General features: G+C 34.2%; 1 protein-coding gene across 1 annotated transcript in view; it reads left to right on the top strand.

The window, feature by feature from the left end:
• Positions 1 to 26554, top strand: part of LOC149795118 (1-phosphatidylinositol 4,5-bisphosphate phosphodiesterase epsilon-1-like) — a 289076-nt gene that overhangs the window by 238391 nt on the left and 24131 nt on the right. The window contains exons 24-30 of the mRNA XM_089963758.1: positions 2817 to 2972; positions 9108 to 9213; positions 13413 to 13527; positions 15080 to 15261; positions 18456 to 18569; positions 18939 to 19080; positions 21679 to 21803. Of these exons, the coding sequence (XP_089819884.1) occupies positions 2817 to 2972; positions 9108 to 9213; positions 13413 to 13527; positions 15080 to 15261; positions 18456 to 18569; positions 18939 to 19080; positions 21679 to 21803 (940 nt within the window). The remainder of the gene's footprint in view (positions 1 to 2816; positions 2973 to 9107; positions 9214 to 13412; positions 13528 to 15079; positions 15262 to 18455; positions 18570 to 18938; positions 19081 to 21678; positions 21804 to 26554) is intronic.

Below are 26554 nucleotides of genomic sequence, written 5' to 3'. Positions count from 1 at the left end.
ATGAAAATGAAACAGAAAATATTCGCTGACTTGTACTTTTGTTGTACCCATTCATGTATAGCCAAAAGCTAAAATTACCATAAATGAATTTGATCCAAATTAAATACGTTCACACATGATGCCCATCACTTTCTGTATGCCTATACATGAAATCAACAAATCCATCCGTCTCCCTTTCCTTTCATCGCCTGCATCAGTAAATAGTGACATACTTTTTCCCCGGTCAATAATTTTGTCATAAATAGTTAGATTACATGTTCAATTTCTTTCAAGTCATGAAATACACCCCATTTCATAGACAATGGATAGTGGACCATAAATGACCATTCTCTTTGCCAGATTTTCCAAGCAGTGTGAGGAAACTTTAAGATATTGATGAGTCAGCTGTTAGTAATGCATCTGAGTACCTTTAAGATATTGATAAGTCAGCTGTTAGCAATGCATCTGAGTACTTTTAAGATATTGATAAGTCAGCTGTTAGCAATGCATCTGAGTACTTTTAAGATATTGATAAGTCAGCTGTTAGTAATGCATCTGAGTACCTTTAAGATATTGATAAGTCAGCTGTTAGCAATGCATCTGAGTACTTTTAAGATATTGATAAGTCAGCTGTTAGCAATGCATCTGAGTACTTTTAAGATATTGATGAGCCAGTTGTTTGTAATGCATCTGAGTACTTTTAAGATATTGATTAGTCAGCTAGTAGTAATGCTTCTGAGTACATTTAAGATATTGATTAGCTAGCTGTTCATAATGCAACAGTAATTTTAAGATATTGATTAGTTAGCTGGTAGTAATGCATCTGAGTACATTTAAGATATTGATTAGCTCGCTGTTTGTAATACAGCTGAGTACTTTTAAGATATTGACTATCCAGTGTTTATAATGCATCTGAGTACTTTTAAGATATTGACAAGCCAGCTTTTCACAATATATCAGATTACTTTTAAAATATTGACTAGCCAGCTGGTAGTAATGCATCTGATTACCTTTAAGATATTGATTAGCCTGCTGTTTGTAATGCATTTGAGTACTTTTAAGATATTGACTATCCAGTTGTTCATAATGCATCTGAATACTTTTAAGATATTTATGAGTTAACTGTTAGTAATACATGTTAGCACTTTTAAGATAATGATTATCCAGCTGTTCATAATGCAACTGAGCACTTTTAAGATATTTATAATGCATGTGAGCACTTTTAAAATATTGAAAAGCAAGTTGAGTACTTTTAAGATATTGACTAGCCAGCTGTTCATAATGCATCTGAGTACTTTTAAGATATTGACTAGCCATCTGATTGTAATGCATTGGAGTACTTTTAAGATATTGACAAGCCAGCTGTTCATAATGCATCGGAGTCCTTTTAAGATATCGATGAGCTAGCTGTTTGTAACGCATCTGAGTACTTTTAAGATATTGATGAACTAGCTGTTAGTAATGCATCTGAGTACGTTTGAAATATTGACCATCCTACTGTTCATAATGTATCTGAGTACCTTTAAGATATTGATGCGCCAGCTGTACTCAGATGCATTACAAACAGCTAGCTAGTCAATATCTTAAAAGTATTTAGTTGTATTATGAATGGCTTGATAGTCATTTTCTTAAAAGTACTCAGATGCATTATGAGTACTTTTAAGATGTTGATGAACTTACTTGTTAGTAATGCATCTGAGTACTTTTAAGATATTGACTAGCCAGCTGAATGTAATGACTCAAAAGTACTTTCCTTTTATTAGTACTTTAAAGACAGTTTTTTTAGCAAAATGCAATGCAACCTGTCAGTTGCGTTCTTCCATAAGTAGTAAAATTTAGTTCAAAGCATAATATATTGATAAGTTATTCAATTTGAAAGATTTCAAGACAGCAAATGAATTATCATTTGAAAGTATCATGAGAATATGCCCGAAATGCAAAACAATCATTGTAAATATGGAGCATTTTTGTCGGACCATGTTAGTGGAAAAGCAAGAGTTGCAGTCACTTTTCTGGCAGAGGCATCAGCATTGCCATCAACAATTTTTTTCTTGGTTTTCTGGTATTTTTTGGGTAAAAGTTTAAATAATGCTTTTATTTGCTTATTATTTATGTCCTTAATGCCTTGATGATTTATGTTCATACTTTAAATATTCTGTTATAGAGCAAAGACAATTCATTCTGTTTTACTCATACATTCTTTTGACCTTGTGGTCATGGTCATATACATACTGTTCATTGCTTGTTTATGTTTCCCTAACCTACTGGACAGATTCTGTTTATACTTGACAGGCTTCATTATGAAGCAAAAGTATTTTATTCTGCAATATAGTTGCTCTTTTCACCTTTGGGTTAAGGTCATACACATAGAATATTTGTATTAATCTTTGATTAAAGTTCATTGTTTTTGTATATTTCCCTAACCTACTTGATGGATTCTGTTTATATTTATCAGGTTTCATTATGATGAGTTTCATTCTCTGACCCACTTGTGCACTCTTTTGCCCTTTGGGTCAAGGTCATATGCATAGAATATTTATATTAATCCTTGATTAAAATTCATTGTTTGTTTATATTTCCATAACCTTCTGGATGGGTTTTGCTTATACTTGTCAGGTTTCATCATGAATCAAATACTTCATTTAGCAACACTTTTGCTCACTATTTGACATTCAGGTCAAGGTCAAAAGGTGTACAGCAATGTTCAGAACATAATCTTGACTTGCAGGCACTGGCCATCTTGTTGAATTGAATTATGCTTGTTCCATTTTTAATAAATAATTGATATATGCTAATATTTTATATAATCTTTTTATATATTTTTGTATTAATTTCAGTCAGTGTTTGGAGACAAGCTAGTGACGCAGTTCCTGTTTGACAGTGATTTCACTGAAGACCCCCAGTTACCATCCCCCAATCAGCTAAAATACAAGATACTTATAAAAAATAAGAAGGCAAGAGAACATCTTGATCCTCACCTGGCTGCTAGAAAAGTGAGAAATTCAAACTTTATTTCATCCACATCCTTTTTGCAAATTCTTTCAACTTAAAGTGCCAATTATGAAGCAAGTTCTTACAGTCAGTTATATATTGATACTCTGACTTTTGTCAAAAGAAGTTTTTCATGAAATTGGAACAGAATTTAGTACTGTAGAATACTTAAGATTTCCAATCAATTAGATTAATAATGACTTCTACCTTTTTAGCAAGACAATAGCGTGCTGCTAATTACAAAGCATAATTAATAATAATTGAAATAAAATTTCATGTACACATATGGATAATAATTATTAAACAAAGTCAAGATAACTATCATGCAATGTATCGAAGGTAGGGGAATTTCCATACTTAGGCTAAGAATACTTACATGAAACAGTATCAGTAAAGTGATGTCACACTGTCACTTGCAATATCAGTAAGTGATGTCACAGTGTCACTTGCAGTATCAGTAAGTCATGTCATGAAAATTCAGTTAGTTGTGCTCAACTTGGAATTCGCCTGTTTCATATTATTATAGTATTATCTCGATTGTCAGAGTTTTTGCTTCTTCCAGATTGCCACAATGTCCCCAATAATTTCTAATTGTTCACATACTGGCTTGTTTGTCCAAATGTGTCATTATCTTGTCCATAGTTATATCCCTTGATGAGTAGTAATAATAATAATGAGGACTTTGTATAGTGCCTAATCTTTAGAAGCCTAAGTGCTTTACAACATTAGACAACACCTATAACATAAAAAAAACATATAATGATATGATTACAACAAAAAACCCACCATGAAATGAGAAAACATAAAAAACATGCTGAAAATATTTAAGGAAGGAAACATTAGGTCTTTAAGTTTGTTCTTGCAGTTGAAATAGGTGAGTTTTAAGAGCACTCTTGAATGGGATCACTGTGTCTTTGTGTCTAAGTTCAGTAGACAATTCATTCCATGTTGCTGGGCCCTGGTATGCAAAAGAACGTTGTCCATATGACTTTGTTTTTATAGTAGGAATAATGAGTATATTGATGAGTATATGATTGTCAGAAGAGGAGCTTAAGTATCTTGCTGGTGTATACACATGGATGAGGCTGGATAGGTATTTTGGACTGGAGTCCGTCAGTGAAATGTAGCACAGAGAACAAATTTTGTGTTTGATTCTGAATCGAATAGCCAGTGTAGGGTACAGAGCAGGGTGAGGTGTGCTGTGATCGTGGTACTCTAAGGATGATCTGAGCAGCTGTGTTTTTAACTTTTTGAAGTTTCTGGAGTAGATATTGATATGAACCAGACAGAATTGAGTTACAATAGTCCAGTCTTGAAAGTACTAATGAACACACAAGTATTCTAGTGACATCAATTGAAAGATATTTGTGAATGGAGCTGATGTGTCTCAGCTCAAGATATGCAGCCTTGCATATGTTCATGACAGGTTGGTGCAGTGTGAGAGTACTGTCGAGAGTAACACCGAGGTTTTGTACTGACTGTGAATTTAATGTTGGTGTTGCTGATATTTATTGTTTGAGGTAAAGGATGTGAATGAGAAAGTCTTTGTGCTGTCATCAGAATGGCCTCAAATTTATCATTATTCATCTGCAGCGTGTTACATGTCATCCATAATTTCACATCAGAAATGCACCTGTCTATACCTTGGATGGTAGTATCAACTTCAGTTGGTTGGCTAGATATGTATATTTGGGTGTCGTCAGTGTACAATTGGTGAGACACTGGATGATGATCTATGACACTTGACAGTGGCTGAGTGTACAGAATGAAGAAAACAGGTCCAAGAACAGACCCCTGTGGAACACCACAACATAGATCAACTATGATGAGTAAAGATATTCTAGATTCAGTCTTATTCTCCTTGACTCTGATGTTGATATAGGATAATGTTTAGGATGGAGAAAAAGCAGAGAATGAGATGATAATAACTAGCCTTACATATGTTGAAATCAGAAATTAGATTTATGACAGTAGAGGTGTATAGTAAGCCATTCTGGCCTCCATTAATGTATAGTTGCATAGTAATCCATTCAGGCTTCAAGAAATGTAGAATGGACAGTAAGCCATCCAGGCATAAAGAAATGTAGAATGCATAGTAAGCCATCCGGTCCTCAAGAAATGTAGAATGATAGTAAGCCATCCAGGCCTCAAGAAATGTAGAAGAATATAGTAAGCCATCCAGGCCACAAGAAAGGTAGAATGCAGTAAGCCATCCAGGCCACAAGAAAGGGAGATTACAGTAAGCCATCCAGGCCACAAGAAAGGTAGAACACAGTAAGCCATTCAGGCTTCAAGAAATGTAGAATACAGTGAGCCATCCGGTCCTCAAGAAATGTAGAATGATAGTAAGCCATCCAGGCCTCAAGAAATGTAGAATAGAGTAAGCCATCCAGGCTTCAAGAAATGTAGAAGAATATAGTAAGCCATCTAGGCCTCAAGAAATGTAGGAGATTGTTCTTTAAAATAATTATACAGCCATGGACATATACAAGCATACACACTTACAGACAGCATTTCACCTGTAGAGGCAAACAAAATCTGTAAACGTTTTGTCACTGTTACCCCAGGAAACTTGGGAATGATGAATAGGCCTGAAGCATGTGCCTGATGTTGTAAAAGACTACTAATGAAGACAACGATTTTACTCAGGAATGATGAATAGGCCTGAGGCATGTGCCTGATGTTGTAAGAGACTACTAATAAAGACGTTTTTTCTCGGGAATGTTGAATAGGCCTGAAGCCTGCATCTGATGTATAAAGCTACTAATGGAGGCAGCCTGTTTTTAATTGGAAACTGTCATATGATGATGATCATGCTGAGCAGGTCATGGACTTTATCAATGGCTATGTGTATACAAATTTTCACTTTGTTTTCATATGATTTTACCATTTTTTGGCCTTTATCTTTATTCTGAATGCCTGTTTGGGGGATATCAAACTTGGCATTATATAGGCAGTAGTTAGGGTTGTGCTTTTGTGCTGTTAAACCCCATACATACATTCTGTGCCATGATCTGCATCAGTGAAGTGACACTACATTATCATGTACTGTGATCTTTTGTAATAATGAATTCTTCACTGTGTCGCAAGATTATAGTAGTAATATATATTGGGTAAGTATACTCATGTTTTTCAGGAACACTTTTCAGTAAGATTTTCATTTCATTTTCTAGTCCACTGATAAGAAATTGTCAGTACTTTTGTGATACATATGATTGTTTGTCAAACCCGTACACATATTTCTATATATGAAGTAGTATAACTGTGAAATTTGAAACACTTAGGTTCTCAGCATCAATCAGATAACTTTTCTGGCTCAAGTGTGAAACCATCTATTGCAGTCATTGGTGTGTGAAATTCATTGGTGTGTGAAAATCATTGGTGTGTGAAATTCAATATAAATATTGCAGACTCAGCTTAAAATTGTTAATTTATATTTAAGTTGCATCATGGGGGCCAACTATTCCTTGAAAATGGTGCATTGTTGCCTGTAATGTCATCATCTGTTGCATGTAAACACCTTTATTTTATGATAGGTATGGAATTTTGTGTAGTCTAAGGCACTTGCCTTTAAAGATCACTGATATCTCATCTCTGTCTGTCCTCATTGGTTCAGGTCTCGCTTCAGCCAATATGGGTGTGTGAGAAAGCTTGTTAGTAGCTTGCTGTAGGTCAGTGGTTCATCCCGGTTTTCCCAGGTTCTTCCTCCACCAAATACACTGGCTGATGTAGGTTATATATCATATGCTGAAAAATCTCGTTAAACCAAAATAAGACAGATTTAATATGGAATTTTAATCAAGGAAAGTAAATGCAAACAGTTGATTGACTTATAAGCTTTATAGTTTTATCTCCATTGTTTCAAGAATGTGTTTTGCCATTTTGAGCTATCTACATATGGAAGTTCTGGATGATGCATGCTTATATCTTCTGCATAGTAGTTATGTATATTTACTCATTTATTCTTTGAAAAAAATGCCATTTACCTAAGTAGTTAACAAAGTCACAAATCATAAGCATTTTAAAGACCTAACTGATGTTAATTTTGCATCACAGTAAATAGTAGTGATATCATTTCTGGTAAGGAAACAATCAAGACAAGATGCAGACATTAGGATTTAAAGTTTTATTTCCGGTGATAATAAATAATTACATACAAGTTCAAGCCATTATGACGTGATTTTTTTAAACTTTTATTCCACTTACCTTGTGATGGCAGCATGGCTTCCTTTTTTTAATTTAAAGTGACCTCTCTTTTTAACATCCTAAATACATACTCTCAGAAAAGCCAATTATTTGTATCCCTAGCAGATGTTTAATCCCAGCACAGCGTTTAATGTTGCCTTAACTTTCAAAATTTTCTAAAACATATTGCAGTGTTATATTTGTTAATGAAAATGAAGAAAAACTATAAAGTTCAGAGAAAGTAAAAGATTTTTGAATACAGTCGGCACTGTGTAATGTTTGGAGGAAGTTACATGTAGTATGTTTGACATTTTCCAAGAATTTGTTAATGCAATCCCACTTATATTGCAGTGTTATTCTTTGAACCATAAGCATCGAGTTATAATGGGTTTTAACTGTATTGAGTGAGTTGTAAATCATGATGACTGGTAGCTAGCCAGTAAATAAAAAATATGAACCAAAAACATTAGACCCACACGACTTAAGAGTTTTCAAAGTAGTAATGAAATTGCTCTTGATATCTCATTACCAATATCACCCTCAGAAATAAATATATTCATTTATTTTCATTATAATTGGACAATTTTGTTTCATCAAGGTGATATAATTGACAATAAAGCATGGCTTATTTGTAATCTGATCCGGCTTTTTTTAATATACTGATCTGGCTTCATTAGCATATTCATTGTGTATTTGGTAAAATGCACTGATCAAATTGTGAAATATGATACTGCTTATTCGAAAGAGTTGAACTTAAAAAATTTCATAAAGCTATGTAAAATAAAAATAAAGCAATAAAAAATTGTTTTTGTCATTTTTATTATCATCTCTTTAATTTCACTAACATAAATTTGAGAATATTCTTACAATGGTGACTGCTGCATAAAAATAGCGTAAGATCACATTCTTTATTTGCTACTTATAGCAACTGTATATGACCCCTTTCCACAAAAGTAGACAGGTTTTTTTCAAAGGTGAACTTTGCCTAAAATACTCATTTTATTGATTTGTTAGTTTAGTGCACCAGTCTATATTTTTTTTAAAGAAAATGGTACTAGATGTTAAGTGAAACACTTTATGGTGTAAGTTGTGGTTGTTATATGATGAAAAGTATTAAAGCAGATGGATCTTTTCAAACTTCAAAACATGTCTTATCAGAAATGGAGACAAATCAACACCGCTTTACAAACTTTAAAAAAGGAATATGACAGTAATGTAAATCAGCACTCTGAGCACCTCACTGTGATCATTGCAGGATTCCAGTTCATGATCATTCATTGAAATTTACACATGTAGGATAGTTGAAGTGAGTGCTGAATATAAATATTTTTTCAGTATATTTTGTGTATGTATTCTGGTTCTAATCCATATAAATTTTGCCCTTTGGAACAAATTTTTTACCAGCTACAGAACTGGGTTAGTAGTAAAAATGTATCTTTTTCATACATGCTGTAATTCTGGCATGTAATATATAGATTACACTTTTTATGCCCAAATTACGCTTTTTGCCACTTATAATAGAAATAATTACACTTACACCCAACAGGGGGTTGGCTTGTATGTATTGACACTAGAAAGGAATTTTTGTATATTATAAATTATGTTTCTCCAACAAGATTTACCAAATCACAAGTCACAAAAGCAATCCAACACCTCTCAACAATCCTCATTGACTTGTCATTCAAGGTTAAGTGATAAAAATCTGATATACAGGTAGTCATCTTGTAAAGACAGGAGATGTCTTTATAATGATGTCTTAGGGTAGTTTCTTCCTCCAGATCCTATTAATATAGTCTATTATGTATATAGATGGTTAAGACACATTTTGTTCACCCTTTTTCTAAGTACTAGATTTGGGTCATAGTGAAAGTTAAATTCACCTTAATGTAATCACCAAATATATAAGTATATTTTTAGAAACATAATTTATGATAAATTTATTTTTCCAACAGAATGCCTCCTATAGCAGGTCATTTCCTTTGGTGATGGGTGACAGTAATGTCAACGAATTTGATGATGAAGATGATGATGATGAGGATGAAGATGATGTTACAGATGGTAAATATTTTCTATCACACAGAAACTTTTGTTAATCAGCCACCAGTTGGAAGTAGATAAAGTGACTTTATATAATACAGCTGTTAAACATAAGTTCCTATCTATTTAGATTTGGTTACTCAAACCTTCATAACATAGTTATATAAGCATTTGTTTAGTTCTTTAGAGGTGACTGGTGCAATTGGTAGGTTTTAACACATTTCATGCAAAAACTTAAATTTTCCATGATTCTAAAACAATCAGAATTTCAAAATAATGGAAGGTAGTTATTAATATAATTTAATATTAACATTTTACAAACTGCATCACCATGTATTTTGACGTAACAGTTTTGAAAAATTAAAGTTTGGAAAAAATAGGCACATATAGTGTATGTATGACGTGTATGTATGACATTGAGCTTCTAGGTCTGATTTCATGTATGGAATCACTGTGGTATTTGCTTTTGTGCCACTCATTTCATTTTTCATATCTTTTGTGGGGAACTTTTCATGGGCACCATCATTTTCTGGGGTTAACCTTTGTTGGGATGTTGTTCCATCCAGAGGTAGTCATATACATGTAAGAGTGTCTCAGTCACCTCATGCCGATGAAACCAGAATAAGCCTCCATCTTGTTAACCATTGGTAGGTTTTTGGAAACCTTGAACTGAAATAGACAATGAAACTGGTCATCTTTAAAGGAATCAACAAATATCAATGCCATGAATATAGATAGAAAGTGAAATAGGTCTTCTGTCATGTTTATTACATAATTGGTTTTCATATAAGATAGCCAAGGAAACACCTTTGGCATTAAATAGTAAATTGCTTCAGAATTTAGTATTAAGATAGAGTTTATGCAGAAAGTATGACATGTTACATGCAATCAATTCCATGAAATTATTGACTGTTGACATGGTAAATGCAATCAATTCCATGAAATTAATGTTGTTGACATGTTACATGCAATCAGTTCCATGAAATAAATGACTGTTGACTGGTACATGCAATAATTTCCATGAAATTAATGACTGTTGACATGTTACATGCAATCAGTTCCATGAAATTAATGACTGTTGACATGTTACATGCAATCAGTTCCATGAAATTAATGACTTGACTGGTACATGCAATCAATTCCATGAAATTAATGACTGTTGACTGGTACATGCAATCAATTCCATGAAATTAATGACTGTGACATGGTACATGCAATCAATTCCATGAAATTAATGACTGTTGACTAGTACATGCAATCACTTCCATGAAATTAATGACTGTGACATGGTACATGCAATCAATTCCATGAAATTAAAGACTGTTGACTGGTACAGGCAATCAATTCCATGAAATTAATGACTGTGACATGGTACATGCAATCAATTCCATGAAATTAATGACTGTTGACTGGTACATGCAATCAATTCCATGAAATTAATGACTGTTGACTGGTACATGCAATAATTTCCATGAAATTAATGACTGTGACATGGTACATGCAATCAATTCCATGAAATTAATGACTGTTGACATGTTACATGCAATCAGTTCCATGAAATTATTGACTGTTGACATGGTACATGCAATCATTTCCATGAAATTAATGACTGTCAACATCATTTAAATAGTTGACAGTAATAGATTTATAGTGCTGTGAAAATGGATGAAACTCGTACAAATTCTTCTTAAGAGATATTGATGCAGAAAGTAAGGATTGCTAATTGTTACAGGAGAACTGGAAAATAAACTACCACTAGAGGACTGGTAACATACATGCCAACCATTAAGCTTTTGGCGTAATCATTATGTTTTTCCCCACTAAATCACGCCTTATGGGTAAATGTATTTGGATTACACATTTTGTTTATACCCCACTCCCCCAAAAATATTAATAATTTGTTTTATTAACATTCCATTAATCCTGCAGACCGCATTCTAGAAAAGATGGCTTCTGTGTAACTACAACATAAGAATATGCTTGTCCGTAGACTTGCATGCACAGTACTATGTTTAGAGCAGCTGCCCTATTTCCAAGAAACATGCTGGTTTCTACTTTCAAACTTTTGACCTCAGTTTCTGTTTATAGCAGCTGTATGGCATAGTTAGGAGAGAACAAACTGGTTTTCTAACTTTTAATCTTTGCTCACAGATTCTTTGTTCTAATTTATAACTGGTACAGAACCAGTCTGTAGGTATTTGGCACTAAAAGTCGGCAGCTTTATTCTAGTCGATGCGTGTGTATTAGAACAAAAATATTTTTCAAATGATTTCACAGATGGATTAGGAAAAGACAAAAGACTGATTCAGAGATGAATACATGAATTACACAATACAGCATTCCATTATAGGGCAGCTTCATGCCCCTTGCAGGCTGTGTGGAAAGGATTTTAATATTGGTCATGGTGGTAAAACAAAGAAACATTGAATTAGCTTGTTTTACTAACTCCAATACTCAGGTAACTTCTTTTTTACAGCAGAACTAATTTGTGGACACAAATTTTATAAATGCAAAGGCGTTATCTACAGAGTTCTTAAAAGAACATGGACTACCTCTAACAGTAGAAGACTTAATTGGTCCTTTGTTCACTCAGATGTGTCCTGATTCCAAAATTGCAGAAAATATGCATGTGCAAGAACTAAATCATCAAGTATTGTTAGGTGTTTAGCAGAAGATACTTCACTTAAAATTGCAGAAGCCATGAAAATTTGGCCGTTTAATATTGCAGCAGACAGGAGTAGTGATTATAATGACAAAAAGTTCTACCCAGTCTGTGTAAAAGACTTTGACAACAAAAAAGGCAAAGTCAGAGTGCTTTTCTTTCATTACCAGAATTAACAGTAGATTCCAGTGGAGAAATTAATTTTTTATTTGCTTGATAATGCTTTGAATAAACATAAGTTGGCAGAACTGTATGTGGTTTTCAGCTGTTACTGCATCAGTGATGACTGGAGTTCATTGTACATATGAGGCTGTCTCCGTCATATGATGCACCATGCTGAGGAAAGGCTGCTAATAAATTAGAAGGAGAACTCCTGAAGTATCAAGTTGGCACTCTACCTGACAATGTACTTCATGCGGACAGAATTTATTTTTTTCATCTTATTTCCCAGCTAAAAGACCCAATAACTGGAAGATATAAATTTACTCTTCTTTGTCAGGTTATGAAAGGAATATTGGTTCTTTACCATTCTAATGCTGACTGTGAGAGATTGTTCAGTATTGTTAACAAAAATGAAACTGAATTCAGATCCAGGCTCTGTAACCCAGCACTTGGTTCTCTACTGGTGTGCAAAACATTCATAGTCTCAGCTGGTACAAAGTGTATTGTAATGCAGTATGAGAGTTTGTTGCTTCTTAAAGCTCAGAGTGTTATATACGAAAACTTGAAGCAGTAATTGATGTTAAAAGTCCAGAGGGATAAATAAATCATTTTGTACATATGCTTATTGAATTTTTATCATGTTATTATGTGGATTACTCTTTTTCTGCTTGGATTATTCTTTTTATTCACTTGGATAACACTTTTTCCTGCCAGGGTTAGGCATTATGTGGTAATTGTTACATGAGAACTGAAAAAATAAATTACCACTAGAGGAATGGTAATTGTTACAGAGAACTGAAAAATAAATTACCACTAAAATACTGCTAACTGTTACAGGTGAACTGAGAAATAAATTACCACTAGAGAACTTCCAATTTTTACATTAGAACTGAATAAATTACCAATAGATGTAGATGATACAGTACACTGTATAGAAAAGAACTGTCTTGTATTAAAAGATTTGACAAAAACATTAGTAGGGATTTTACCTGTTGCAAATACAGTTTTGAGGCACTATCAGTGAAATGAACTTTGCCATGTAAAATCACCAATAATGTCACCAAATTAATGAATTAAGATTCTAATCAACTTTATACAATAATAAAAATATGCATTAGACCACTTGTTATGAAAAATATAACTCTTTGGTACCGTGCAACACACAGAACATAATGACTTCATATTGCTGTTTAAATAAAACACAGAGTTTACAGTCCTAAGTTGAATGTTTGTCCAATCAGAAAACATGCATTACCTTGATGTAAGTTACATTTTTCTTTTGAGGTACAAATTGTTACAAATTTTAAAGGTACTGGAAACAATGAATTTAAGTACCCAGTGAACAGTCGGTGAAAATGTAAAAAGGGTGTATATGTGTTTCATCCCTGTAATTCAGTTAAGGATTCACGACGTTCAGTAGACAGTCAGGACAGTCAGGTGACTCCTGAGCCAGAGGAGAAGTCCAAGACACAGTCTATACACTCTTCAGGATCCTGTGGAGATCTGGAAAGGTAGGACATGTTTTGTTACCTATATATATATATATATATATAGAGAGAGAGAGAGAGAGAGAGAGAGAGACTGGTACCTATCGTGTATTTTTTATTTAGAAATATAATGTTGCACTTCTAAAATGACAAGATAAATCCATAATAATGTGGTGACACAGTCTGATCGGGAATATGAAGAAAAATTTTGTTTTTTTTTAATAAAAAGTGCTAAATAGCACTGGAAATCAAATATGATAGGCACACTTGATTAGCAATTGAAGATTACTGCAATCAATACAAATGTGTAAAAAATGTTTTCTCCAAATAAGATGGTAGAGCAAAGTTAGAAAATTAGTCCTGTACAGAAGATTAGTTTGATTCTCTAAGTGTTTATTATTCAACAAAGGTAAATTTTACAAAACTTGTATTGGCATGACAAGCAAATTTTAACAAAGTCACAAAGAATTTTAAATTTGTTCAGGATCACAACATTTCTTGCTCAACATCCAGTTAGTTCATTGTCGAAACCAAAATTTCCCTTAAACAGTAAACAAGATAACTCAAGAAACCATGACATTTTTTAGAAAAATGACAACAGATTCTAAAATAATATTTCATTTTTTGTAAAATGATATTTTCAAAAGGTGTTGAGTTGACATTAAATTTCTAGGTGGTAAATAATGTAGTCTCTATTTAATTTACAAGAGTGTTGTATTATCTAGGAAAGTAAACAGTTGATAGAAGAAAAATCCTATAAACAAAAATGAATTCGGATAAGAAAGATTTTGGATGTCCATATTTCATTTATCTTACCTCAGTGAAGGTTGTATGTTTCTGGTCATATATGCTCTCTTTGCTGTTAGATTTATAGTCTGAATATCCTCCCCGTTTGTTTGTACCCCCTGACTGATTTCAATAAAGGAAATCTTTAATGTAATAAAAAGTGCACAAAACTTAGTCAATTCATTCATTGATTTATAATTTCTAACCTGACTGGCCCTAACACTGGCATCCTCAATTCCTTTCATGCTTAACAGACTTTCCATGCTAACATGGCGCCATGTTCCTCAGACAACATTGTGACATAGTTCATCCTGTTTGGCAGCTGCTGGATAATTCTGTAAATTGCCATAATATTGAAGTTTAGAGTTATATCCCTTTGCACACGTGAACATAGAAATGAGACTGCTTATTAAATCTACATGAAAGGCAAATTTGTAGTTGTCTTTCTTTTCCTTTGCTTGATTCAACATTGTAAATATTAGAAGAAGACAACGCAGTATTTTCCTTCTGTATATATGTATGTGTTGTCATGCACAAACCCCTTTGCTGAAAATGGAATTGTCAAAGAACTGAAAATGGCTGGTGAGAAGGGTCATCTTTTACACAGAAAACTGACTTTTGAGATGAAACATGCAGATGATAATAGTGTTAGGTCCCCCCGGGCATAAACTAATTTCTGTGCATCTTTATCTCATTTGTGCTTTTCATTTTTTAAATCATGGGGTGGGGGGTGTACATAGAAATGGGGAGGTATATTCATACTCTAGTACCTGGCCTTTGTTTATTACAGCCGCACTGCCTCCTATTTTGATAAATCTAGGCCCAAAAGTCACCCAATGCTAGACTGGCAGTTTGATGATGATCTTCATGAGGTCAAGCCAAGCCAGTCCAAACAGAAGCAGAAAAAGTCAAATCAGATTGACAAGGAACTGTCCGACATAGTGGTCTACACATGTGCTTCCAAATTCAGGGGTAAGTTAATAGAAAAGAGTGTGGACTAGGCAGCAATTTTAAAGGTATGGCTACCAGAGCTCTGTTTAGCAAGGAAAGTGTTCTGCACTGTTAGCATGGTAGTGGTTTGGACTGACAGGCCTCTCCTCCTATAGGAATTTTAAACATGGTGGACAGGGCTTGTATCAAGATGGAATAGCATTAATTATTTTTCCAGTATTAAGATATCTACAGTAATGGAGCTAATAAGCTGTTATTGCATCCTATTGTAGTCATAAAAAAAGTTAATATATTTTCTCAGATTTTTCTTGAGATGTACTAACCAGAGAAAAATGTGGCTTGCATTCAGTCAAAAGCAGCATTAGAATCTAAATAGAAATAGAGTCTAAATAGAAAATAAAATGTTTATATAGTCATGCCTCTTGGATTTTGCATAGGATGAGAAAGTATCCAAGTATGACTTGGCTGGTTCTGAAAAGGTCACTGCCACTAAAATTTGCAATTCATTTGAATCTGATGCAACCATTATCAGAAAATGAAAGATTACCTGTGATGATCTTTTTCATGTTGAGTCCAGGTTTGTACCTAACATAAGTAAGATAGTTTTCGGGCCACAGAACTTAAAACTAATTCCCTGGATTTTATTAAACAACTATTCAAGTGAGGGAAAATATATAAGTAATTGCTAGTAGTAATCCTTCAAAAACCTTTGAACTAGATCAATAAATAAATACAGCTTTTATGAAATGTATGTTATTATTTACTTAAAAACATGAAAAACAAATAATACTAAACATTCTTCATCAGCATCAGGGTATTCCAAACCTCAATTTAAAAACTGTTTTGTTAGTGAAACAAAATTTGATGCATTGCTAACTGTGATCTAACTCTCTCAGCTGTTAACTTTTGCTGCCAAGCATCATTCATTGTCAACCCATACTATAACCCTTTACCTCATGCAAGCGCCTTTGGACACCTCTACTCCATTCACATGGAAGCGCCTTTCAACGTCTCTACTCCATTCGCATGGAATCGCCTTTTGACGTCTGCTGTAAACATCAGCCATTTTAAGTCGGTTTTCATAGCGCCACCTTTGGGGAAAAACCCCTGTTAAATACTACATTCATTTCTGCAACTGACAATTACGTCAGATCATGTGGTCACTGTTTATGCTCTGGTCGATATCTGCTATTTAAAGTAACTGGTTCGTAATCTACACTCTCCAAAATGGAGGTCGCAGATTTCATTCAGAACTCATGAAGTTTTCATGATTAGAATCACAACTATGAAAGCTTCAATAACTTAGGTAAAGGCTCTGATATTGATGTAGGCAGCAATTAGTTTTTATAAATTATCAAATTCAGATGACTTAGTAATGTAGACGCGGACAAACAACTTGTAAATTTTGAGTATGAGAAATGGCAGCTACAGTTGGTCACGCGGTCTCACTGACTTGACGGTGAACAAGTTCTCTCAAGATTTTCAAGCACATAAAAAATTCTTCCATAAAAAATAATTACACAGCTATAATGATTGGACTTTACTCTTAAATGTTTCCATACATAATATATATGTACCAAAAATGTAAAATGATTAAAATTGCTGTTAAACGTAACATACACTACATTGCTTAACAGTTAACAGGCAGGCCTATGTGTATGGAGTCAAATAGGTAACAGGTGTTCTATTTATAGTGTGCTGCACTTTGTAACTATGCTCTATGAGGTAAAGGGTTAATATCATTTGCCTAATGTCACCAAAAGCTAGCCTTTTTGTACATAGCCCAGTAATTGCCATCACCATCGCTCCATTTTTTTCACAAATTATGAACATTTAGATTGGCAACTGTCCTACATTTTCTTGTTCATTACAATCCCTGTTCCCAAATAGCCAGTATATCTAAAGCATAACAGTCATTCAAATGTATCTGATAAGCTTATCACTAGCCTGTTTTCCGACTTGCTAACACATAGTGGTGGCTGTACTGTTGCAGATTGGGATTATTTGTTAGTAGAGAAGCAGAAACGTTTATTATTTGTAATTTGTTAATGAAGATGCAGACACATTTTGTTACAAGCTAATGAAGATGCAGGTGCATTTTGTTACAAGCTAGTGAAGATGCAGGTGCATTTTGTTACAAGCTAATGAAGATGCAGGTGCATTTTGTTACAAGTTAATGGAGATGTGGGCACATTTTGTTACAAGTTAATGAAGATGCAGACACATTTTGTTACAAGCTAATGAAGATGCAGACACATTTTGTTACAAGCTAATGAAGATGCAGGTGCATTTTATTACAAGCTAATGAAGATGCAGGTGCATTTTGTTACAAGCTAATGAAGATGCAGGTGCATTTTGTTACAAGTTAATGGAGATGTGGGCACATTTTGTTACAAGTTAATGGAGATGTGGGCACATTTTGTTACAAGTTAATGGAGATGTAGGCACATTTTGTTACAAGTGAATGGAGATGCTGGCACATTTTGTAACATGTTATTGGAAGTTCAGACACATTTTGTAGCTTGTTAGTGGAGATGCAGACACATTTTTATTTGTAACATGTTAATGGAGATACATAAACATTTGTTTATTTTTAACATGTTAATGAAAATGCAGAAACATTTGTTTGTATGTTAATGGAGATGCAGACAAATTTTGTAACATGTTAATGGAGATGCAGATTGTTGCCCTGGCCAAGTCATACCAAAGACTTACAAAAATGGTACTAACAGCTGCCTTGCTTGGCGCTCAGCATTAAGAGGTTAGTGTTAGGACTGGTCCGCCAGGTGTCAGGATAATGTGTCTGGGTGGGACATTATGCTACATGTCTATGGCACGATGCCCCAGTACTAGACATCGCTATAAACTGCCACACTGCAGACATCATAGCAATATGACTGAAAAATTGTTTAAGCTGCGTTAAAAATCCAAATCACACACACATTTTGTTGCATTTTAATGGAGATGCAGACACATTTTGTAACATGTTAATGGAGATGCAGAAATATTTCTTGCACATTGCCTTCATATATCCACACATTGACACATTGTAATTCCTCTTTATATGAATGAGAATAATCAGTTATCACATAATTCTGATTGTGATATAAACTGAAATTGGCCTTTATGACAGATGAATATAATGGAAGACAATCTAGTGATTGCAACAATTTATTACAAAATTTATATTGTGATTATTGCTTTCTTTCTACCAGGTTTGAATGTTAGCCCCAACTCCTCCATGAAACATAAAGTAGGGGTAAAGGGGTCAGTATCCAGCAAGAAGACACTTACACCTGGACCTCCAGGAACCCCACCACAGGTGCAAGGTAAAGCAAAGTATTCATCATTCAAAAAGTATTATATTAACTGAAGCAAAGCATTGATAGTGCAAACATTTTATATTACCTGGATATATGATTGTTGTCCAAAGATCTCTGTACATTGTAAGTTCTGTCTTGTGGTTTAATTGTATTAATAAATTAATAATGTAAATGACTGTGGAATCATTAAGAATTACCTATATTGAGCTTCATGCAGTTGTTTAGGTTTATGCAATTTCAGGTTAAATACCAGAACAGGAAACAAGCTTTTCCTCTTATTGCAAGTTTGAATTTTCAGTTTGAAGTGTATATAACTAATTCAAGCAATGTGTGCCCCATATGTAACTGAGTTATGCTTGTTTTTTATCTGTCCAGACAAAGCAGAGTTAAATGTACCAAACAACATATCGGTCCGTCAGAAGCATCCAGATGACATTCCTCAATGTTACCTTGTGTCTTCTCTCAATGAGAACAAAGCCAAGCAGCTGTGCCGTAGGAGTCCTACAGCAGTCATTAAGTATCCTTTTCAGGAGATGATGCAAATATCAAAGTTTCAAAATTTGTTGAATGTATTCAGAGAGAATTCATATTTTCAAATTTTTGTTGAATGTATTCAGAGAGAATTAATATTTCTTCTTTGAATACATTCCCTAATCACATTAACATGAGGGTATTAAGCCTTCTACCTCCTGAATCCAGCCCGACTAAAAGATGAAAATTTGTCTTTTCTGTCCATGTCAAATAGACAAAGGGCAATAAACTTTCATGTCCATATTCACATGGTATTGCAAACGTTTCTTTGGTTTGCTTTCCAGAACCAATTTTGAGTCCTTACCTTTGGTCTAATATCATTCCCTGGGTCTTCACCAATATAATTGATTGTGTCGTCACCCTGATCTATCAACATCCTCTTTTGCAAATAACAGTGTATCTGAATGACATCCAAAACATATGGTAAGTGATGTTCTCCTTAAGGGCAGAAATGATCTTATCCTCCTTCTGCAGCATCTCAGTTTTCTAGTGAACTGGGAAAAATCCAACCTTCACCCATCCCCTGTTTGTCCACCTGGGTCTGGAGTTTAACTATTGATTACCTGGTATTAATTTAAATGCAGGGACTATATCAAAAATACTCAAGGAAGTGATTTGTTCACAATGAAAATTGGATGATCATATGTCTCTGTAATTTTTGTCTTGTATGCTAGATATGTTGGACAGGAATGACTTTTTGGCTGATTATAAAATAGCAAAATCGGACATTGGGAGATTCCACTAAGCTATAAGAAACTCAAATTCAGACATGATAAATAATTGTTTTAACTACTGACCTCATCTTACATAAAATGTACATTGCAATGGGTGTGAATTGGTCTTTGGGCTTCTTTTAACACTATTTTGTAACCTCTGACAGGGTCATGTACCATATAACTCATTCCCTGCCTCAACCAACTTTGGGGGTAGACTATAGTACAAGTCACACGGGTCATGCATGTGCATTTACTCATTTTAAATTAAATATAAATTGATCATTTAAAATTTAACACTAATTTTCTTTAAACAAAGTCTATTCAGTCCTGATTATTGAATGCTCTGCACCTTAACTGTCATCAAGAAACTTCCAGACGAAAATGATCGATCTCTATGGTCTTTAACAATGGTGGCCATGTACTAAACTTGGGTCAAGTAAAGAGCATGTCGAGTGGAATCATCGCAATGTATGGTAGTAGGAATTTGTTTATCAGTATACATAGCTTTCATTGTGACATCACGCTGTGAATAGTCAATCTGGATTGTACTGGATCACACCATTTGATTCGTTTTATCCAAAAGTGTCTGTGTACCCTAACATTGAATTTGTCATATTACTCTTCTCAGTGCATCTAAATAATGACTTTCCAAAGGAATTTGGATGCATAAGAATCCAAATGAAGTGAATACTTGCCCATTTTAACATATGTAGAATCAAATTCTAAAAATTTACACCCATTACTGAAATAGTTGGTGTTGAATGCATACATGACCTGTTTTGCTTCTACTTTAACTGGTTTTATAAGAAACAAGGGATTTCAAAAAGGAATAGGAAAGAAAAAATGTAATAACCCCTGTATTCTGGTAACTATGGTTTTGTTCTGATGCACTGCAAAAACAGAGTATCAAGTTTCAATGTAATGCCAGAATCCTCAAGTTCTACAATTTAAATGGTTCTGTTCGAAAGTCAATGTCCAACTACAGTAATTATGTTTCATAATTTATAGTAAAATGTCAGAAGACCCTTGAATCTAATATGAAACTGACATCTGCATTGCTGACTTTTAGGAAAATAAAAGGACAGTGTGAGATTTTAAGGATTTTGGAAATTCCATGACAATATAATGACTTCAGGATTCAACTAAATGACCATATGTTGAAATATATTGAAGTTTACTCTCCAAGTATGATGATTCAGGGCATTAAAGAGGCTGGGGAATGGGAGTGACTGCAACTTGTTTCAGTTCTATCCTTTTTACTGGATGTGAATAGATAGTTTTTACAGTGTTTGTTGTTTATGTTTACCTTCTGTAGACATATTGACACAGTATCTGATCAGAAATTGTATTTGCTCTTGGATTGAGGTTATTAAATGTACAAAAGAATGCATTCCATTTGACGGGTGGTCAGCATTATGTAGAAAAACAAATGCTTACAATAGGCATGTTTTAAGTCACCAGACAAAAATAGGCATGAACAATGAAGCTTTATTTTCACTTTCACTTTCAATGTATTATACATTGGTTGGTGATTTCCATTTTCAATGTTATTGTTTTGCTAGTGGGACCTAAGAATTAATTTTCCACTGGCATTTTCCTTTCTACAGTACTGTTTTTTGAATGTCCGGTAATAAAATTTCTTGAAATGCTCCTTCTGGAATGGATTGGTCATGTATGCCAAAGGATGTCATGGTGACCTACTTTTAAGATTGTAATGACTTTGCTGGGAATATGCCTAAGTGGAGCAGATGCAGCTGGCATTCTGTGGAATTCTTGTATGTCATGTAATGCTGCTATTTAGTATAATTTTGTTAAATTCACCAAAGAAAATAATAACTGCTTTATTGTTCCTTGACTGTTGTCCCTAGCCATACTGAGAAACAGTTGATGCGGATCTATCCAGCAGGGATGAGGATTGATTCCTCTAATCTGAACCCCGTCATCTTCTGGGCATTTGGCATCCAGATGGTGGCTCTTAACTACCAGACAGAAGGTAATCAGGTTTTTGGTCTTGCATGTAATAAGTGATTATAAAACATTATATTTTGGTATCATAATTGTTTGATATGTGCTAAATCTCTTATATATTATGGCTCCTAAACAGTTTCATGCTACACACTGTAGCAAACTGTGGGTCAGAATGTGCTATATCTACTTTTCACACTTCTGTCTGCGATAAGATTTCCTTATTAAGATTTCCTTATTTCTCATGAATGTGCATAAACCTTTCCAATGTATCTTTGCATGCCTGAGTAAAATTTTCTGACTGCTCCGGTGGCCTAAGTGGTTAGAGCGTCAGATGAGGAAAGTCATGGGTTCAAACCCTGGCCGAGTCATACCAAAGACCTATAAAAATGGTACTAGCAGCTGCCTTGCTTGGCACTCATCATTCAGAGGTTAGTGTCTAGAACTGATTGGCCTGGTGACAGGATAATGTGACTGGTTGGGGCATGATGCCAAATAACTGCTGCATGATGCCTCAGTGCAAGACATTACTATAAACTGCTCCACTGTAGACATCATAGTTGTATGACTCAGATTGTTAAAGCTACATCAAAAATCCAAAATCACTCAGTAAAATTGTTTTGGAATATTGACAGAGCATGATCTTTCTTGCTGTTTGAGTGTGTCAATTAGATTTCCACTTCCATGCACCATCATTTATTGATTGATCAGAGTTCATGCATGAGAGCTTATTTCATTGGCTTGCTGATGACATCATTTTATTTGTGAATATTCATGAGAAATAGGGAAATCTAATCACAGGCACCCTTGTGTGAAAATACAGCATGGCAGGATTTTAATCTTGGCTTGGAATGGTGCATTTTACACTCTTTTATTTAAAAAAATCAGTAAAATTTTAACACAGTTGTGTCCTAATCATATAGAGTAATACTTGAAAACTGATAAACAATAAGTTTACTGTGCTGGTTAATAGCTGTTTCAGTTATCCTGCAGTGCTAGATGATGGTTGTATGGTTCCTCCACCTTAACCTGTTCCAAGGGAGTCATAGAATATACTGCCTTATAATGAAGTACATAATACATAAACTTTAACCACCACTTAATGAAATGGCATCCATTACTATATATTGTAATAAAAGGCCTTATAGCAGGAACTGTGTTATAGTGAATTCCTTAAAACAGGAACAGCGTTACAATGAAGGACCATATAATAGGAACAGTGTTGTAATAAGAGCCTTATAACAGGAACAGTGTTATAATGAATTCCTTATAATAGGAACAGTGTTGTAATGAGGAGTCTTATTACAGGAACTGTGTTATAATGAATCCCATATAACAGGAACAGCATTACAATGAAGGACCATATAATAGGAACAGTGTTGTAATAAGAGCCTTATAAAAGGAACAGGAACAGTGTTATAATGAATTCCTTATAACAGGAACTGTGTTATAATGAATTCTGTATAACAGGAACAGCATTACAATGAAGGACCATATAATAGGAACAGTGTTGTAATAAGAACCTTATAACAGGAACTGTGTTGTAATGAATTCCTTGTAACAGGAACAGTGTTACAAAAAAGAACCATATAATAGGAGCAGTGTTGTAATGAAGAACCTTATAACATGAACTGTGCTATAATGAATTCCTTAAAACAGGAACATCATTACAATGAAGGACCATATAATAGGAACAGTGTTGTAATAAGAGCCTTGTCACAGGAACAGTGTTATAATGAATTTCGGAGGCCCAGAGTGGCCGAGTGGTCTAAAGTGCTGTCCATTATGGATCACTGCTATCTCACCTCTGTCTGCGTGGGTTTGAGTCTCGGATTTGGCCAATGTGGTTATGTGAGAAAGCTTGCCAGTAGCTTCTCGAGGGTCGGTGGTTCTTTCTGGGGATTTCCCAGGTTATTCCTCCACCATTAATACTGGCCACCATGTATAGCCTATCGTGTGCTGAAAAATGGTGTTAAACAACAACAACAACAACAACATAATGAATTCCTTATAATAGGAACAGTGTTGTAATAAAGAGCCTTATAACAGGAACTGTGTTATAATGAATTCCTTGTAACAGGAATAGTGTTACAATAAAGAACCATATTATAGGAGCAGTGTTGTAATGAAGAGCCTTATAACAGGAACTGTGTTATAATGAATTTCTTATAACAGGAACAGCATTACAATGAAGGACCATATATAATAGGAATAGTGTTGTAATAATAGCCTAATATCAGGAACTGTGTTATAATGGATTTCTTATAATAGGAACAGTGTTGTAATAAAGAGCCTTATAACAGGAACTGTGTTATAATGAATTCCATAAAACAGCAACAATGTTACAATGAAGGACCATACAATAGGAACGTTGTTGTAATGAAGAGCCTTATAACAGGAACTGTATTATAATGAATTTCTTATAACAGGAACAGCATTACAATGAAGGACCATTTATAATAGGAATAGTGTTGTAATAAGAGCCTTATAACAGGAACTGTGTTATAATGAATTTCTTATAATAGGAAGTGTTGTAATAAAGAGCCTTATAACAGGAACTGTAATAAAGAGCCTTATAACAGGAACTGTGTTATAATGAATTCCATAAAACAGCAACAATGTTACAATGAAAGACCATATAATAGGAACATTGTTGTAATAAGAGCCTTATAACAGGAACAGTGTTATAATGAATTCCTTATAATAGGAACAGTGTTGTAATGAAGAGTCTTATAACAAGAACTGTGTTATAATGAATTCCAATTAACAGGAACAGTGTTACAATGAAGGACCATAAAATAGGAACAGAGTTGTAATGAAGAGCCTTATAATAGGAACTGTGTTATAATGAATTCCTTGTAACAGGAACAGTGTTACAATAAAGAACCATATAATAGGAACATTGTTGTAATGAAGAGCCTTATAACGGGAACTGTGTTGTAATGAAAGACCATATAACAGGAATTCTGTTTTGGTGAATAACCTTATAGTGAGGGAGTGCTGTATTTAGTGTCAGGATAGCAAAATACAATTTTTGTTGTGATAGCTTTGCTAAGTAGGAATTAAAATGTAGCAATGACCATAAGTAATGCACAATAATGGTAACAGAATGATGATTCTGTAATACTTTGGATTTAGGGAAATCTGCTGGTTTTAATTTATACTTTTTCACTGACAGTGTGTGGATTGATTTGGAAAACTCTGCAATGAGTGTGTCAGGCTTTTGTTCCCATGAAATATTTCCTTTAATTCAGCAGGGTGAATCTTGTCAACCTGCTAATTTGGCTATTGAAAATGACTGTTGTAAATCAGGTGAATCCTTTTGCCAAGTTTTGTTAAGTTCTGTATCCACCAATATTATCAGTTTTGCCATTAATATATACCATATCGTGCATTGCAATTGGTAAATTAGTTACAGCAAATTTTTATTCTTTTGTCCAAAGCATTTTGAATATGTTTATTTGTTCGTGCACGTTTCTGTACACCAATTTTGCAAACTAGTTAAGAGGGCAAGCATATGCCATTATAGACTAACAAGTTACGTTTTCTGTTTCTTCTTCAAAATACATTACCTGATTATAATACGTTAGGAGAATATCTGTGACTTTGCAAATTTATCCCTCCCAAGCTAAGAAAAATATGATGTTAAATACAGCTCTTGCTTATTTTTTTAACGAAAGTACTATAAACTCTGCTTGCTGAGATGGAAGTCAGACAAGAGTGGTCTCCCAGTCGATAGAAGGGTTTAGTGCTATAGCTCATTGATTCTGCTTTTATTTGTTGGAAAGTGGGTGGGAAATCAGACCATTTTACTTGAAACCACTCCCAAAGGCATTAGCAGCACCACATTGGGGCATTGAAGTGGTATGTGAAGCTTACTGAGCAAATCAGATCTCAGTTGTTCTTACCTCTTAAAAAGGAAGGAAGGGATTAAATTTCTGCTTTGTTTTCACCATTTTGTATCTCTTGGATAATCATTTAATCTTACAGGGAACTTACCAAAGACGAGATGATTTTTATTTTACATTGAAGCCTGTGAGGTTAGGGCAGTTTTCATTATATTGCATTTGAGTGCAACTGTTTCATGTTTGGTATCATTAAAAACTGTAAGATGATGGTCAGAGTAGGTACTCTCCAGCTTTTATCTTAGAGACCTTTCATTTTTAAAGAGCTCAGTTTGACATGGTGGGACCTATGTAAGCAGCACAACAGGGTACCTTCCCCACCTTTGTAATGACATGGGTTAGTCTTCTTTCTGGAAGACCACTTCCATATACTGACACATACTGTGCCATGTAACACTTGAAGCTACTTTGATATATTAGAAGACCAGAGCCAGGCCAATCTCCATCTCCATCCATCTCTTACCTTTTTTTTTACAATTTACATCTGAAGTCCAGAAAGTGAAAATGACCAAGTGGAACTAGCAGTTTTTTGAAAGGTGTACATATGAGGCAAGGCCAAGCCGTATACTCTATAACCCAAAATACACCCACCATTCATACACCAAAATAAAGGGAATTAAAGGTTCTTTGAATAACACCTAAGATACACATTGTATAAGGTCTTTTTTATAGCTAGTATAACCAGTGAGGAAAATCTGGGAAATTCTTTTTCTTTAAAAATGTAACCCTATGCAAAATATGAAACTGTAGAGCGCCACCTTATTAGACAAGCCAAAAGACATTAACATTTTTTATAGCTTGGAATAGAGATAGTAGATATTCTCCTTTACATAATTAAATTGGGTAAGTGTTATAAAAAAAAAAACATTTTTTA

The sequence above is a fragment of the Sinohyriopsis cumingii genome, chromosome 7 (genome assembly GCF_028554795.1).
Source record: "Sinohyriopsis cumingii isolate HCF-2022 chromosome 7, ASM2855479v2, whole genome shotgun sequence".
Taxonomy (NCBI): domain Eukaryota; kingdom Metazoa; phylum Mollusca; class Bivalvia; order Unionida; family Unionidae; genus Sinohyriopsis; species Sinohyriopsis cumingii.
The sequence above is the reverse complement of the archived record's forward strand: the minus strand, read 5'-3'. Positions and strand labels throughout refer to the sequence as shown.